This window comes from Phoca vitulina, unplaced genomic scaffold (genome assembly GCF_004348235.1).
Source record: "Phoca vitulina isolate PV1807 unplaced genomic scaffold, GSC_HSeal_1.0 scaffold45, whole genome shotgun sequence".
In the NCBI taxonomy this organism is placed as follows: domain Eukaryota; kingdom Metazoa; phylum Chordata; class Mammalia; order Carnivora; family Phocidae; genus Phoca; species Phoca vitulina.
The window spans coordinates 11,365,060-11,383,209 of record NW_022589748.1 but is presented as its reverse complement, the minus strand read 5'-3'; the positions used below and the strand labels follow the sequence as shown (position 1 = coordinate 11,383,209).

The 18,150-nt window shown below is 51.9% G+C and overlaps 1 protein-coding gene across 2 annotated transcripts in view; it reads right to left on the bottom strand.

Annotated features, from left to right (window-relative positions):
* GSG1L (GSG1 like) overlaps positions 1–18,150 on the bottom strand; it is a 203,621-nt gene that overhangs the window by 70,657 nt on the left and 114,814 nt on the right. For both annotated transcript variants that reach the window (XM_032430865.1, XM_032430866.1), the window contains exon 3: positions 4,288–4,440. In XM_032430865.1, the coding sequence (XP_032286756.1) occupies positions 4,288–4,440 (153 nt within the window). The remainder of the gene's footprint in view (positions 1–4,287; positions 4,441–18,150) is intronic.

Below are 18,150 nucleotides of genomic sequence, written 5' to 3'. Positions count from 1 at the left end.
TCTTCTCCAGCACCTCTTGGCTAAAGTCACAGGACCCGGCAAGGGGGCCACAGGCGGCTGGAGCCACCCCTGGTCTGGAATTGGGTCTTGCCCGGTCCTGAGAGCCCAAGAAAAGCTGTGGCCTGCTGCAGGGCCACGTCATGACTTTCATGGGCCCCACGCATTTTTGCCTCCACGGGCCTGTTCCTCCATAAAAGAAATATTTAAAAATCACATTTTATGACTGCAATGATAGAAAGACAATTATGATCCAGCCTAGATTCACTCTTAGGCCTTCGTTATTATTACGTTAATTTTTTTTCTGCTGCTTTGTAAAGCAGTCAAAATGAAAACATTTCATGGGTCCCTAGAAATACTGTGAGCTCTAGGCCCTGGGCCAGTGGGCCAGCAGCCACAGCCCCTGCCCCCGGCCCTCGGGGGCCGAACTCCCTCTGTACAACACCTTCTGCCAGGAACGCAGCCCTGCTGGCCAGGCCCTGCTACCCCGTCTCCCTTCACTGAAGGGCGTGAGCCCCTCGGCCCCCCACCTCACTGGGACAGGGCTGGTCCCCGGGGCCACGATCTGCCGCTCAATATACTGGAAGACAGCTGGGAATAATAATAATAATAACATAGCAAGCTGAAGTCCCAGGTGCTAAGCCCTGCTCAAAGCGCTTTACGTGGCAGACTCCGTCGGGGGTTTAACAGCTCACCGGCGACGTGACTACAGGCAAGTAGGGACGCGTGCGGTGTTAGACCCCTCCTCCCAAGGACACCACGTGGCAGGCTGAGCCCAGGGCTGGCACCCTAGCATCTCAGCCGGCACTGGCTCTTATGATTCATCAGAATCACTTGGTTGATTATAATAATTGATTATAATAATTGGGTCGAGTGGGGGCTGCCCCAACTCTGCTTTCCCCTCTATCCTAGAAGGTGTTGTTGACCTTGGGCTGAGGACCCTTCTTTGTGAGCTGCTCTGGCAACGTCAGAACCCAGCCCTTGCCCCCTGCCCATGGACTTGCTCAGTGGGCTTGCCCACTCCTTCCCCTCCCATCAGAGCAGGCCCGAAGCCCACCCGCCTCCTCCAGGCCCCTCCTCACCCCCTGGCCTGTTCTCAAGTGGCTCCGGAAAGGCCCATGGCTCCCAGGCCTGGCAGCCTCTCTCCTGGGGTCCTGTTACCCCCGTCTGTCTTCTCCCGGGCATGAATACAAAATGCTTTCTCTCCACCACTTGCTACTTCACTCTTATGACATCATCTGGCTCACACACGCTTCTTACTGTTTCCCGAAGACTTAAAAGTCTACTCCCTCCAGCCCCCGTCACCCCTGCAGCTCCATGCTATGAAAAGAGCACAGGGCTTTGAAGCCAGCAGGAGCTGGGTTTAATCCTGGCTCCACAATTGACCAGCTGTGTGACCCTGGGCAAGTCAATTAACCTCCCTGAGCCCTGCATTGTTTATCTGTCTGAAATTAACTGGAGACAATCTTATTTTCTTTAGCAGTGGGGCTCTGGGGCTTTTTTGTTTTGAGGGGTGAAAACTGTGATAAGCCCTTTGAGGTCGGGGGAAGAGCCCCCACCTCCTACCCCACGAGAGGTCTGCTTGAAGACCTGGAGATGGCTGTCTTGGGCTGCCCACCAGCTTTTATTGGGTGACTGGAGCGAGCAGGTTGAGAGGGAGGGCTGGGTGCTTGGCATAATGGAAGGGATTCTTCGAGCTTACAGCGGGGAAAGAAAAGGTGAAACCACTAAGAAGGGAGAGGGGCCAGCATGGCACAGCCCACCTGCTCAAACCAGACCCATCCCCTCCCACTACCTGCTTTTCTCCCACGTTCCCCATCTTGGTGACCCACCGTCCCCAGCCAGCCAAGCGACCCCAGGTCAGAGGCTCTGGCCATCTGGACTTAGAGGCCCCTCCTCAGAATCACGTTTCTGGCTGCATAAAATAAAATACACAGGATGACAGAGCACACCAGTTACATGGAAATGTAATTAGCAAAATAAACAAGTGTGCAGTACAGGAATATGTGTGCGTCTTCATTAACACACTAGATAAGATTCCGCAGAAGCTCTAGTACACGTTACACTTTTGAATGAACACATCTCAAGATACCTGCCACAACCGTAGTGTGAGAGCACAAATACAGACTATTATTGGCGACTACCTAACAGGTGCTCCCCGATACCGCGTTTTGTCGCCTCCGTTCATAGTTGAAGGACATACTGCATGTCAGTTACAAGTTAGAAAAATAAGGCTGGAACTTTTCCCCCCACCCGGCTCATGGACCCCCTGAATTCTATGGACTCCACACTAGGGAGCTGCCCGGGGTTCTCTGTTTTCCAGGCCCACTCAGCTCTCCTGAGCAGTCTGCAACCCTGCTCACTTCACCTCCGAGCCGGACAGAGGGCGTGTGCGCCTGCATCCCATTCCCACTGCCCCTGAGCTGGGGCAGGGTGGGGCCATGTCCTTTCTCACCTCCTGGCCAGTCTCCCCACCTCCACTCTTGCTCCACTCCGTCCAGGCCACAGCCGGAGCCCTCATCCCCAAATGCACACCTGACCATATCCCCCTCTGCTCCGGATTCTTAAGGGCTCCAAGGTAAAAGCTAAAGATCACTGAAAATCACCAAGACCCTCAGCCAGGTCTCCAGCCTCATCTCTCAATTCTCCTGCTCTCTCTACTCTGCCTTCCCATCATTCGAACAACTCGGAATTTCCAGAATATGCCACCCCACTAGGCCTTTGCCCATGCTGTTCCCTCTATGTGGAATGCCTTCCCCAAGCTGTCCATCAGGGAAACTCTTACATTTTTTACCAAGCCTCAGCTCAAAGGATGTCTTCCCCTACCCATACCCCAGCCCACCCATCCCCACCCATCCCCGGGGGCCAACGTGGGTGCCCCTCCTGCAGGCCTCTCACTACTAGAGGTCAACCCACCATTTTCTAATTGTTTGATGAGTCTGTCTCTCACAAGATTGCAAACTTCAGGAAGGTGAAGACACAGCCGTTTTTCCTTTGACTTGCCCAAACCTACAATGCCTCGTCCTTTAGGCCTTCTTTGAATATTGGTTGAGTAAATGCACACAAGATGGGGGGAGAAAAAAAAACAAATAGGTCCAGAATAGTCCATGGTTCAATAGCTAGGAATGGGGTGAGCACGATCCAAAACGGACACTACACTATGAGGCTCACTCTCTTTTTCTTTGCTTTCCTTTACTATGATGGTTAGATTTCCACATCCTGAGAATGCCAAGTCACTCGTGTTTTGATCTGTGGAGCGTGCTGTAATCTCTTGAATTCAGCTCTCAATCTTTGAGGGATCCCTCTGTTACATACACAGACTTCAATTAGGGAGAGATTATTTCCCTTACCAAAAGGCTCATCGTTTCAGTTTCATTAAATAGAGGGTTCTTCCAATGCATGAAGAATGGGATTAGATTTATAGAAATTCAATTTACATTTGGCTTTTTAGGAACAGATGTCTTACACAGCCAAGCCACCACTCTGTCAGGCCGCCTGAAGTTATGGTTTATAGGCTCTTTTTACTCCCTCTGGCACATTCCCTGCTTAACCCCTCATGACCTGGATCTATTGAAACAACTCGGGGCACCTGGCCACCTAATCCAGTGGCCTTTTCTTGGAGTCGTCTGTCTCCACCTCCCTGAGTCCTATCACGAGGCCGACCATCCCATTCTCCCCAAAGCCCTCAAAACCCCTGGCTCTGTGGCCTTTCCACACAATCTCTGCCCACCCCACACTAGTCCCTGAGCTTCCAGAGGTGTTTGCTCCTTCAGCTTCCACATGAATGTCTCAAAGGCAAAAAAGCTAAAGCAGATGAGTGATGTGCCTGCCACCCCAAACAGGCCCCCCTTTTATATCCCTATGGAAGACACCATCATCCACTCATTCCAATAAGGCACCTCTCTCTGCCTTGTCCCACAAATGCCATCCATCACTGGGCCATATGGTGTTCGGCTCCTGACTACATCTCAAGCTAATTCACCTCTCTCTCCGGCACGTGAAACTTCACCGGAGGCTGCAACTGTCCCTTTCTGCTCATCACCAAAACCCCAGTACTTATCATTAGCACAGCACCTGGCACGTGATAGATAGTCAAGAACCACCGAAGGAGTGAATAAGCAAGCAAATCCCATTTTACAAACTGTACCACGGAGGCTGAGAGAAGGGAAGTGACTGGTGCAAGGTCACCGCGGGGGGGGGGGGGAGAGCCTCAGGGCGGCTCCCGCACCCACAGTCCGCTCCTCCGGAAGCCCAGGGTTGGGCTGCACTGCCCGACGCCCTCCGCCTTACCTGACAGCACCGTGAAGACAGCTGCGAAGGCGTTGAGCTTGAGCCCGTCGATGACATTGCTGGAGTGGAAGAGCTCGAGACACATGAGGCTGAAGCCAACCACCAGCAGGAGGATATAGAGCACCTCGGAGACCACCGACAGCCACAGGACCCCTGCACGACAGGGGCAGAGCGGCCGTGAGGCGAGGGACGCAGCAGGGAGGCCCCGCCCCGTGTACCTTCCACCCCACGCCCATCGGTTGGGGGACCCAGATGAGGACCGCAGTTCTAGCGTCCTGATGACACAGCTGATCACGGCCACGTCCTCTGCACCACAACTGGCTCAGGAGCCCAAGCCCAAGTCAGGGGGAGCCCGGCGCTCTCGGGGTGACGCTTACTAGTGCGGGGGCCCCTTCTGACCCGAGGGAGGAACCTCCGTCCTGCAGCTGGACGGAGTCTCTCTTTCTCTTCTCATCTGGTAGATGACTGCTCCCGGGAGCCATCTGATGGCCCGGAGGGCACCCGCCTTAGCAGAGGGACGAAGCGGACACTGTTGTTTCTGAGCAGAGGGACGGGAGGGTGACATCACCCGGCCAATCACCAGCCCCGAGGGCTTCCCTGTGGTTAAAGTGGTCAGGGCGGTGTTCTCTGTCACCTGCAGCTACGAGCACACACCTACATTTTCATCGGCCCTGTACCCTACTCCACTTTTTTCTGGAAACTACTACAGCTCCTGCCACAGCTTCAACCTCGTGGCTGTCCCAGGAGCAGCCATGTTCTAAAGAGGGCCTCCCTTCCTGGACATGGTTGATTGGCCCGGTGTGGTCACGTGACCTAGGATCGGCCAATCAGAGCCCTCCCCTGGCAGTCTGTGCCTGGAAGCCCAGAAGTGAACAGGAAGACCAGATCTGAGGAGAGCGTGAGCTTTCTGACAGTGTGCGCGCCCGGTTCCTGCTGTTCCTGAAGGCGCACTGCACCTCTGTCCTTCCCGTGGTTTGGCTCCTCAAATCTTTGTTTTCCTTGTGCTAGCACAGCTCCCTTTTCTCCCCAATTTTTCCAATTTGGGTTGCCATCATTTGTCACCTAGTTTAGGGGGCATCTTCTCTTTCTCCCACCCCACATTACGCCCCCCCCTTCTTCTTCTTACATGCCTCTCATTTAGAGAGTCCCTTCCCTTCTCTCGGTCTGTGTAGGTCAGTTATAGCTGACCATCCTGGCTCCACGTTCAGGCACATGACTCCTATCCAGTCAATCAGAGCTTCAGGAGCCCCCTGACTCTAAATGGTTCAGGAATGAACCTCTCTATGCCTGCGCTTCTTCACCTATAAAACAAGGATAATAATAACACCTATTTCATAGTGTTGTCATGCTGTGAGGATTCCATTAGACAGCAACGTGAAGAGCTTGTACTTAGCGTCTAGTGACAGCTCAATTTGTGCCATATTACTGTTGTTGTATGGGAGGAATATGTCCCTCCCATGTCCCAGGAAGTGGAGCCCAGGGGCACTTGAGTGAGGTCAAGGCTAGAGACAGAGTCAAGAAAGAGAAATGCAATGTGGGAGGAGGTAAGATTTCTGAGAAAAAGGATGGGCAAGATAAAATGCAATGCATCACATGACTTACCTTCCAAGCCACACTAACCAGTGTTAGAGCAAGGCCCACGCGTTAGAGAAGGGACTATGGACCCTTCTCTAAAGGGTCAGCCAGAGACGGACATATGACCCAAGTCAGTTCAATGAGAGTCAGGACTTTCACTAGAACTATTGGTGAAGAAAATTCCTTTCTTTTTACTAGGTTTGAGCCTGGGAGGGTGGAAGGATGGAAATGACTGAGCCACCCAGGGGCAAGGGCCTTCCTAAAAGCAGAGCCAGTGCCAAGGAAGGCAGAGCCGAGATGGAGGAGGATTGTGTCCTATGACATTGTTTGAGAGCACCTGGATCCAGCCATGCCTGAAGCTCCCAGTCATTTGTGCTTTCAATCACATGAACCAATTAAGTCCTTGTCTTTGCCTAAGCCAGTTTGAGGTGGAATTTCTATCCCTTACAACAAAGAGTCCTGATCTTTAGCTTTTCTGTTCTCCAAACCTGTCAAACATGTCCTTCCTACCTCTCTGCCTTTATAAGATTGTTCCTTCCACCAGGACCATCCTAGGGATATCCAATATATACTATTTAGTGAATGAAGCAAACAAACAGAAAATTTTCAGTCCTTATCTGCTCCCTGACAAAGAATCCAGATTCTGAAACACCCACTATCATTCCTAGCACAACGGGCTTTTAGAGCTGTGGATAAATTCTTTTTTTCTTTTTCCTTTTTTTTTTTTTTTTTTTTTGGCTACAAAAATATCACATCTCCTGGGCAATCCCTTGGATTTCTATAAGAGAATAATGTGCTCTTGGCAGCCTGGATGTTGTTAAAACACCCCCTGGCACGGCACACTCATAGCCTCTGAGGCCCTTCTCTGGCCCAAGGCCCACCAAGGCAGCAGGGAGGAAGGCAGGAGATGCGGGGCGAGCTGAGCCACACCAGGAGGGCGGCAGCTCCCGCGGAGGCCTGGCCTCCCTCCCAGCAGCCTTCATCTCTAGCTGCTCTTGCCCGGGTGGCATGCAGAGGCTGCCCCTCACCACTGTGCTGCTTACTGACTCCGTGCCTCCCCCAGAGAACCCCTACTCCCCCAGGAGGGGTGCTCTTATCCCTGCCCACATGGGCCCCAGGCCAGGCCTCCACCCCTCCTGCCTCCCCCCTCCCCTCACAGCAGCATCTGGCTCTGCTCTTTCAGATGGGCTGAGAGGTGGGATGGGGCATCAGGGGCCGAGATGCTCAGAAAATAAGTAAGTTAACTGTGGGGTATCTCGGATGCCCGGTTAGGGTCACTTAGGCTTCTTATTCTCTCCAGATTTGTTTCCCTGTCCTGCCTCCCCCAGTTCCCTTACCACTCTCCCCTGGGGCATTTCCTTTGTACCTGACTTACACGTGAATCCTCATCTCAGCATCTACTTCTAGAGAATCTGACCTCAGACTCTAGCATTCACCTGTTAACCTCCTCACACCCGTACGAGGTAGTGAGCAGCATCCGCTTTACAGATGAGCAAACTTAGGTTCAGAGGGACTAAGCAACTAGTCTGCACAGCTGCATCGTGGTACAGCCTGGGTTCACACCCAGGCCCCTCTGACTCCAGGACCCGTCGTGGCTGTAAGTTGGCAGGATGGAAGAGCCACTTTGAAATCGTATCATTCTCCGCCCTTGGGCTGGTCAGAGGGGCCCGTCTGGGTTGGAGGCCACAGGGTTCCCTGGCCATGGCCCTCATCTCCATGCTCTCCGGCATCCCAAACAATGCCTGAACCAGGATTCCTGCAAGAGGGTGGCCACCGAGTGGGATGGGGGAGGGGTGGACTTCAGGCCTCCGCGATCCCGAGGCCAGCTGGCCACCAGATGTCGGGGGGAAGGAGGTCACAAGGAAGAGCAGACAGGTCTCGGGGACGCCGGAAGCCAGGCTGTGGAAGCTGCGCTTGGCCCCTGAGGCCAAGGCCAGTGGGGTCCTCCGGGTCTTAGCAGGGGAAGGACCCCCGTCAGGAGGTCTGCTCTGGAAGGACGCCTGGGTGGCCTGCTGGAGGTCTCTGCTGCGCTCCGAGCGAGAGATGGTGGTGGCCTGCCATGGCAACGGTGGGGTGAGGACCAGTCAGAACCTGGTAACTCCCGAGGCGTGGGCTCAGTGGACTCTGACCACGAATGTGGTGGCAAAGGAACAGGGAGGAGTCCAGAGTGAGGCCACGTGTCCAGTTGGGCAACTGAGCAGATGGTGGACCTCTCCACCCCAGTGCTTGCCCTGGTCTCCAGAGCCCACTCCCTACCTTCCCCCACCTTCACAGTAGGCTGGACTTGGGGGGGGGGGAATGACACCACCCTCCACCCCCAGCTGCAGTCCTCAACCAATGTCTGATGTGAGCCGCTAAAGCACCCCAAGTGGGTAACACTGGGGGGTGCCACCCACACATCTGCGTTTCCCACCAGGGGAGCGGTGGTATTACACGTGTCTCACCACAACACTAAATTGTCTGAATCAAAAAGTGAAAAAGCTACTCAGTTCTCTGTTATTTTTAAAATTCTTATCACCTCAATCAAAAGAGTCTCTCTCCGGTGCTAATGTGTCCTTAACACATTTCTACCACTTGTTAATTGTTTAAAACCGTGAGAGGGCTCAGAATCTTCAGCAGTTCCTAGGCAGACTTGAAGGGCATTTAGACAATTTCCTTCTGGGCCGGTGATTCTCCATCAGCCCCATCCTCTCCCGTCCTCCCCCAATCACTGCTCTCCGCCCTTCTCTGTGCCCCGGAGGCCTGACTCCTAGGACTGCACCCCCAGGCTCCCTGGCCCTCTGGATGAACAAGGAGGGGCACCAGCTAGAAATCGGAGGGTAGGAAGAGGAAGGTCAGTGTTTCTCTGCCCTGCTCCCTGTCTTGTGCCCCTTCTCTGGCGGAGGCTTCATTCTCTTCCTATGACCACAGCTCCCAAGGTTTGTTTTGCAGCTCCTACATTGTCCCCACCCTTTCTCCTGCCCTCCCAAGGCTGTAACGGCTCCCCTCTCTTGCCAGCCTTCGGGGGCCTCAGATTCTCTTAGCCCTTCCCATGCCTTTTTAAGGACTTTTTCATTAAAGTGCCTTCATTGGAACCATTTGGGGGATTCTGATTCTTGCAGGGACCCTCCCTGAGATGTTGTGGTTTTGGACAAGGGATCCAATTAGAGCAGCGATCTGAGCCAGTGGTCTCAGTGTGGGCCCCAACCCGCAGCTGCACGTGGGAAGATGTGATGCTAATTCTTGGGCCTCAGACCTGTCTGTGTTGTAACGAGCTCTCCAGGCGATGCTGACGAACCCTCAAACGTGAGCACCACTGATCAAAAGTTTCCTTTTTAATGTAGATACAAGAAAGTGAGTCAACTTCAGGGGCGCCTGGGGGGCTCCATCAGTTAAGCATCAGACCCTTGATTTCCGCTCAGGTCATGATCTCGGGGTCGTGAGATCGAGCCCCGGGTCAGGCTCCATGCTGGGGCATGGAGTCTGCTTGAGATTCTCTCTCTCCCTCTTTCTCTGCCCCTCCCCCCCCCCCTAAAAAGAAAAAAGTGAGTCAACTTCAGAAGAAGATTGAGTCAATGCTCCCACCCCCCTAAAAAAAAAAAGTGAGTCAACTTCAGAAGAAGATTGAGTCAATGCTAGATGGTAGATGCTGGCGTCTGGCAAATAAAGAAGGTGGAACTTGAATAATGAAACATTGGGAACCACCGTATAGGGGCCTGGCCCGCAATCAGTGCTCATCACGATTATTCGTGTTATGGACGCATGCAGGTGTGAATAAAGGAAGTCAGAAAGGACAGTGGGCTGGCAGCCTCCGGCCGGGATGACGGTGTCTTGCCTTGGTGACGCCCAGAAAGTCTCAGTGATCACAGAGATGATTGTTTCAAGTCTCTGAAACTTGGCACGAATGCCTCGATTTGCAGTCGAGAACTGGTGACCTCCCAGGGCAGAAGAAACGAAATGGCTTCTCATCAGGTACGGGGCCCGTGGGGTGACAGCTAATCCTGCTAGCTGCACTTTTTGCCTTTTTAAAAAACAGCTTCGTAACACCAGTTTTGACCCTCCATTGATGGACTTGATGGGTTTGCAAGAACAATTTCCCTTCCGCCGGGGTCCCTCCCTTGCTAAGACAGTTTCCAGGGTCAGTTTGGCTGAGGGAGAAATCACGTGTGGGAACCGTGTCTTGGATGTACGACCTGGGCCGGGGGCCTTATCCAACTCTGTCCCTTCAGTTTCCTCATTTGAAAAATGGGCATACTAGATTTGTCCTGAGCATTAATGAAACAATATCTATAAATCACCCCACCCTGACCCTTGGGAAGTATTCAAGAAAGCTAAGCGTTACTATTACTTCCTAATAAGTATAATTATGAGCAATTAGAATAATTATAAGCGGCAGCGGGGCACAGGTATGAAGAGCACGGAGCCGGGCCTCGTCCCCGCGGTTGATGCCCAGCTCTGCCAGGCACGAGCTGGGAGATGGGGCAAGTGACATGCTCCCACTGAACCTGTTTTCTCACTTGAAAATTGGGGACAGATATCAGACCCACTTTGCAGGCTGTGTGAGGACAAAGCGAGTTAATTGATGATCAGAGCGCTTAGGGCAGTGCCTGGCTCACAGCAGGTGTTATATAAGCGCAAGCTGTTACTATTATTGTCTTTGTTGTTATTCCCATGGGACGTGGCCAAGGAGTGGGCAGCCTGGACAAGTGCCTCCCAGCCACTGGACAAATAAAACCCTTCTGGGGAGCAGAGGGGAACGAACGGTTGCAAAATCACGCAAAATCCCGAGGCATGGCGGCATTTTACTATAAAACATTTTCCCCCCAAATCCATCAGTTTAATATGTCAAATCAATAAGTCATGGCGCGGTGGCTGCTAGCTGTGGGCTCGGAGACACGCCCCCTGAAACCCAGCATGTTAAATCATGTAAATGACGCGGGCCAGGACCTCTGGGGCTGGAAACGGCTTCAGAACAGCTGCTGTTTGTGCCATGTCAGTACTGAAGCTCAGAGGCGGGGATGCGCAGGGGCTGGGAGGAGAAGGCCAGAGAGGCCTTGGGGACCCGCAGGGAGGGGCTCCGGGGGACACTGAGCCCCCAGCCCTCCATCTGCAGATGAAGATGTTAGCCCAGAGAGGAGTTAAGATGTGTCCACGTCACAAAACCAGTTGAGGGTAGATTGGGGTGGAGATGGGGGGCCGTCCACCTCCCGCGCTGCTTGATGTTGCAAGACTGGGGAGCAGGGTAACCCTCTGAGAGGTGCAGGGATTGAGGTTGGGGGAAGGGGTTAAAGGAGCTGCCCCGAAGAGGAGCTGCAGCGAGACGGGTGGATGGTGGCTACACGGCCTGTCAGCAACCCTGAGTTCCAGCCGACGCTGCGGGACCTCTGTGGGCCTCAGTTTCCCTCCCAGGAAAACAAGTGGATTCTCAAACAAGCTGCCAACAGGCCGAATCCAGCTCACAAAAATGTCTTGTTTGGCCCACACAGTATTTTAAAAATATCTGAATTCATTATCAACATTTAAAAATAGGAGACTTCACATACAATTTCATCCAGGTTTCTGGATTCGTGTGCAAAACGAATGCAGTGGATGCACAGTATGGGACCCGCATCTCCATAGGATGATGATTGTGGGGCTGAGCTGGTGTTGCTCCCCTCAAACAAGGCACATACTTCTGGGTCAGCACAGACCCTCCGTGGTTCCCTTCACCCTTTCATGGCTCCCGTCTAGCTCTCGTTGAGTCTGTGAGTCTACAGCCCCTTACACAATGATGGCGAAAGCGATTTCTCTCCCTAACACTCTACAGCAAAGTCGCATTTTAAGACCCTGCATGGTCCTCGCTGATATCTCCATGTAGGAGTAAAATACCCAGCAAACCCTCAGTCATCCAGCTTGCTCAGGGACAGGGGAGGTTCCAGCAAGTACCCCACCCATGAGGGTATCAATTTTCAAAGAGTTAGATTAAAAGGAAAGACAATTCAGCTCTAAAAATATGCCCACATTGGAGCCAGAGCACAGATCTAAGAGCTATTCCCGAGAGTCCTCTTGTCCACCCCGGCCCTACACCCTTTGCTCGAAGGCCTGAGAAGGCAGGTGAATCGCCAGTGTCACGGTACCGGGAATCTTCCTTCGCTGAGTCAGACAGAACATTTCAGGCTTGGACTGGAGGTCATGGTGGCGATCCTGAATGGCCGCTCTTGTAGGATGTGCAAGAACATTGGGTAACAGAGGGCTTGGGAAGAGAATGCCATTCAAATGCCAACCAGTGTGATGTTCTGGAAACAAGGAGCCTGGGTAGGACTGTTTTCTGCATCACCATCTTTTCTGGAGCCCTCCTTCTCTAAAGCCTCGCTCCTCAAAGTGGGTCCACACACAAGCAGCTGCAGCCGCTGGGAGCCTGTGGGAAATGCAGATTCTCAGTCCCCACCCAGACCTACTGACTCAAGGTCTGCATTTTCACCAGATCCCCAGCTGATCCAGATGCATGTTCAAGTGTGAGGAGCACTGCTCTAGAGGATGAAGTTCAAATGCCCGATGTGGCATTCGGTGCCCTTGACACTTGGGTCCTGAGCAGCCCTGCCCACCTCCAACCCTCAGCATGGCTGCTTGCTGAACATCCCATGCCCTCCTGAGCCTCAGGCTTGGCCCCAGCCCCCGAAGTGTTGTCCTCTCTGGGGTCATCTGCTTCTGAATAACATCCTGTGAAGATCTCCACATCCTTGTTTCCAGAACCTGCGAATATGTTACCTTACACAGCAGAGGGGACTTTGCAGATGTGATTATGATCTTGAGATGGGGACATTGTCCTGGATTATTTAGATGGGCCCCATGTAATCATGAGCATTGTTATAAGAGGGAGGCCAGAGGGCCAGAGTCAGGAACAGATGATGGGACAACAGAAGCAGAGATTGGAGTGATATGGGGTTAGTCATGAGCCAAGGAATGCAAGCAGCCTCCAGAGGCTGGAAAAGGCGAGGAAACGGGTTCTCACCTGGAGCCTCCAGAAAGGAACACACTCCTGCCTTGTAATCGATTTTAGCCTCATAAGGCTCATTTTGGAATTCTGACCCCCAAAACTATAAGATAATAAATCCATGCCGTTTTAAGTCATTAGGTTTGTGCTAATTTGTTACAACAGCCATGAGAAACTAATATACCTTCTTTCTTCATAGAAGGTCACCTCCTCCAAGAAGCCTCTCCTGAGCACCCCAGCCCCCGCTGTGGCCCCCAGACCGACCTCAGCAAAGAAGGCAGTCTCTCCACCACATCCAGGTAGATGCCTTGCTAAGGTGGAGAGAGTGTGGACTTGGGGACGAAAAGGTCTGGATTTGACCTTGGATGTTTATCTAAACCTCGCTGGGCCTCAGTGTCTTTCCATAAAATGGAATCAACGCTACCAACCTTCACGTCCCCTGGACAAGTTAAATGAGATCATGGCTGCAAACACCTGCCCCACCCCCACCCCCGCCCCCGGTCTGGCTCCTGGCACATCATAGGTCCTCAGCAAATGTTGGTGTAGCAAACTGACACTCCAGGCCCAGAAAAACAAGTCCTTCTCCTCCGAGCTCACAAGTGGACAAGCCAGTTGATCACTGGAACAGAATCTGACAAGGCCTTACTGCCCCCAGAATTCCACAAGGCTCCCGTCCTTGTCAATTTAGAAATGACTCTAGCAGACATGCCCTTTAGAAACAGCTCTGTTGGAATCCGGGGACAGTCACTGAGCATTTGAGATGTGTCAAGGTGACCTTGGCCTTCAGCATCAGACTACAATGAGATTCCTTCCTCCTTAGAGTCCAGAAGCCGGCCTTGGAAATAATCTCTGGCCCACAGAGGCTGGGGCCTGGGGAGGGGGCTGGTAGGGAAAGTGTAGTGGGAAAGGCTGAGAAGGCCAAGGTTTGGTTCTGGCCCCCAGCCCCACACTGGCCCCCCATTGTCTCGGACAAGTGGTCTCACCTCTCTGGGCCTCCCCTTCTCCCCAGATGGGGCTGCTGTGCAGGCAAAGGAAATAGGAGAGGAGAGGTCAGAAATTGCAAACTAACCCAAAGACAAGTTTCTGAGATTTTTTGTTGTTGTTCTGTGTTCTGGGTTTTTCATTTCCTCTCTTTCTCTGTCTGTCAGCCTCTCTGTGTGTGCGACTCTCTCTTCCTCTCTTGGTATACGTGGTATTTTTAAAAATTTCGAATTAGATGCCAACACTTAAAAATGAGAAAACCGCATGAAAATCTAGATTCTTGTGGAAGCCTGGCAGGCCAGGGCCATGCTGCCACAAGAAGACATTGGCTAGAGCCAAGGGGTGGCTAGTCCCACAGGCAGGGCAGGTGCTCTGCATTTTGCCACACTCCCCACCCTTCCCTATAGTATCCCTGCCGTGGAAACAGAGGACTATGGCCCAGGGAATCACCCCAAAGAGTCCTTTACAATGGAGCTGGAAGGAAGTAATGAAAGGGAAAAAAGAAGCCAGGCAGTATGCAGTCAGGGGACAGAAATGGTCAGGGCTCGGGGAAGATGCCAGCCAGGGAAGGTACTGTATCCGAACGGCCTCCCAGACACCCGCCGGTTCCTACTCCAGCTGCCAGATGGGGAAGAGTAGTACCCTCGAGAACACCTCTGTGAGCATGAAGTGGGGCTGGTCACTGTGGAAGGGAGGAAGGAAGAGAAAGGCTTCCCAGCTGTGAGGTGGTGGTGTGCCCAGTGCTTAAGTCATGGCCCAGGAGCCAGACCACCCAGGCAAACCCCAGCTCTGCTACTGACTTGCTGTGTGGCCTCGGGCAAGTTACTTCACCTCTCTGAGCCTCAGTCTCCCCATCCACCTCTTGTGAGAATTAAAGAAGCATGTCGAGAGGCATAACCAAGGCTTAGCTCATGGTGGGGCCCAATGCATGCTACCTGTCCCCATTCAACAGATGAGAACAGGCTTGGAGGCTTGGAAAGCAGCAGAAAAACGCATCTGTCTCAAGCCTGCCAAAGCCAGGCTAAGTGAGTGGTGGTGGGGAGATACTGTCAACTAGATTATCCGGATTCAATATTTGCCCAAGACCCCAAGACTAACTGTGCTCTAGCCCTCTGCCCTTCACCTCCCTGTGGCCCCCTTGCTGAATCCGGGGTCCCCTATGGCCCCGGTGGCATCTGACTTGCCCTCCCTGATCCCGGCCTCTAGAGCAAGAGTCCCTTCTCCCTTAACTCACCTGAAAAAGGGCAGTCACTGCAGCAAACATATTTCCCAAACCCAGACCCTGTGTCAGATACTATGGGGGATGCAGAGGGGAAGAGGACTTGGATCTAGCCCTCCGGGAACCCCAAATTTAACCTCAGGGGTGAGACACACACTTGCTAATGACCATGTTATAATACATCATCCAGGGAGTGCCAAGCACCGTGCCGGGCCCTTGCCAATAGAAACTCATCTCATCCCACAACACCCTATGACCTGAGTGCTATTATTACCTCCAAGTTATGGAGGGGAAACTGAGGCACAAAGCTGTTAATTACCCAGCCCAGGATCACAGCTAGTAAGTGGCAAAGCTGGGATTCAGATTCAGCCCTGCTCCCCCTCCACAACAAAGTCCTACGTTCCAGTGGAAGAAAGGGCACGTCCTTGTGCCCCGCCCCCCCACGCCGGGGAGCCTGGCTGGTTCCTTCCAACAAGCATTCAAGATAGGTGCTACATCTTACAGGTAAGGACACGGAGGCACAGAGGAGGAAAGTAATTTGCCCCAGGTCCCACGCATTGGCAAGGGAACTCAGGAGTGGCATCCAGCTCTGCCTGAGTGCCCCCTCCCCCGCCTCCAGCTCTCTGCAGGGGTTCTGCACCTTTTCTGGGCCACATACCTCTATGACATCTGATGAAACCTAAGGACTCTTTCTCTTAATAATCTTTTTAAATGCATAAAACAAACATACATAGAATTGCAAAGGAAGCTAATTATACTGAAGTGGAGTTATCAAGACATTTTTTTAAAAGTCAAATGTATAATATTAACCTACATGCTTCTTTATTAATGCGTGACATAACAAGGTCTAATAACTCCCATGGCTTCAAAGCAGCGAGGAGAGACGTGGTATTTTTGAGATCTGTACAAACCCTGTAACATGTCATGAAAACTCTGATTCTGATTGATGACGAAGTCCCAGGTAGGGCTAGGAGGGAAATGCCGACTGCCAATTAGAGGCTATGAGAGTAGAGATGTAATATTTTGCCACCCAAACTCTTGGATCCCCTGAGTTCTGTCTGCTGACCCCCTTGGTAATTTCCAGGTTAAGAATCTGCCTGGAGCAGCGGTTCTCAAATTTGCAAGTGCTTGTGAAAATGCACGTTCCCAGGCTGCCCCCAGGGAAGCCGATGCCACAGATGCGAGCAGAGGCTGGGATCCACTTTTTGAACAAGCGTCCCTGGTCGTTCTCAGAATGTGGGCCACATTCTGAGACGGAGGGATCTTTTAAAAATGTAAATGTCATTAATATATCTTGCAATTGGGAATTGTGATACCTCTGGCTTTGTTCTTCTTTCTCGAGATGGCTTTGGCTATTCGGAGTCTTTTTGTGGTTCCATACAAATTTTAGGGCTGTTTGTTCTAGTTCTGTGAAAAATGCTGGTGGTATTTTGATAGGGATTGCATGAAATCTGTAGACTGCTCTGGGTAGTAGAGACCTTTAAACAGTGTTGGTTCTTCTGATCCACGAGCGTGGAAGATCTTTGCATTTGTTTGTGTCGTCTTTGATCTCTTTCATCAGTGTTTTAAAGTTTTCAGAGTACAGGCCTTTCACCCTTTCAGTGAAGTTTATTCTTAGGTATTTTATTCTTTTTTTTAATTTTATTCTTTTCAGTGCAATTGTAAATGGGAGTGTTTCCTTCATTTCTCTTTCTGCTATTTCATTATTAATGTATACAAATGCAACAGATTTCTGTATATTGATTTTGTATTCTGCAACTTTACTGAATTTATCAGGTCTAGTAGTTTTTTGGTGGAGTCTCTGTAGTTTCCTATATATATTATCATGCCATCTGCAAATAGTGAAAGTTTTACTTCTTCCTTACCAATTAGGATGCCTTTTATTTCTTTTTCTTGTCTGATTGCTGTGGCTAGGACTTCAGTACTATGTTGAATAAGTCTCTCCCTCGCTATAACCTTCTGGAGATTTCCCACTGCACTTGAAATAAACCCCAACTCCCCACCTGGCTTTCAAAGTCCCACCAGGTTGTCAAATCACTGCACACCCTTGGATGGCCCCTTACCCACCACACTCCAGCTACCTAAGGGCCTTTGCACTTGCTGTGCCCTCTGTCCAGAATGCTTATCCCCCAACATTGCTTGATTGACTGCTTCCCTGCTCAATGTCACTGGCCACTCCATCTAAAGTAGCTACCACCCCCAACACACACGTCACTTTCTACCCTTTGCCCTGTTTTATTTTTCATTATTTGAAATGGTGTTATCTGTTAGTATACTTATGTCTGGCCTGCTCCCCCTCCATAGTGATAGCCCCACGTGGGCAGAGATTTTGTCTGGCATGTTTAGCCAGACTGTCTTTGAGAACAGTGTCTGGCATGGCACAGGAGGTGCTCAGTAAATATTTGTTCAATGAACAAATGAAGAAATGACACAAGCAAAGAGGAAGAAGAGGCAGCCAGACTCCTTCAGCAGCAAAGCTAAGAGAAGCGAGTAATCCAAGAAGGAGGAGCCGCTGTTGTGAATGCCACCCAAAAGTCACGGGGAATGAGGATGGAGATGAGAAAAGGCCACGGGCTTTGGCGATCCAGGCCCTTCTGTGTGAAGAGAGGGAGGCAGATTGCTTCAGAGGCTGATGCCAAGGGGAATGGGACTTCGGGGGCTGGGATAGGAGTGGGTGATGAGGCTGGCAGTGTAGACCCCATGGACTTTGGTGATGGGAACCGGCCGGCCCGGGGAGGTTTGCGCGAAGGAGGGAGAAGGGGAGGGCAGCCAATCTGGGCGTTGGTCATCTGGCTTTATTCAGTGACTCATTAATTCAATTTCAGTGGAGAGGGACAAGGTGGGGACAAGAGCAGGGCTCTGGAGCCAGATAGAGTGGGTTCAAATCTCACTTCCTCCACTTACCAGCTCTGTGATCTGGGGCAAGTTATGTAAATCTTACTGGGTCTCAGTTTCCTCATCAGTAAGATGGAATGCCAAAAACACCCACATCAAGGGTTACGGTGTGGACTCAGTGGCCTATGTGGACACAGGGTCTTACTGTGGCTCGGTGCTGGCTCTGCACAGACCCGGAATGCCACCGTGAAAGGCCGCTGTCAGGAGCCAGCCTGGACCAGGCTGGGGGGTCTCGGGAGTT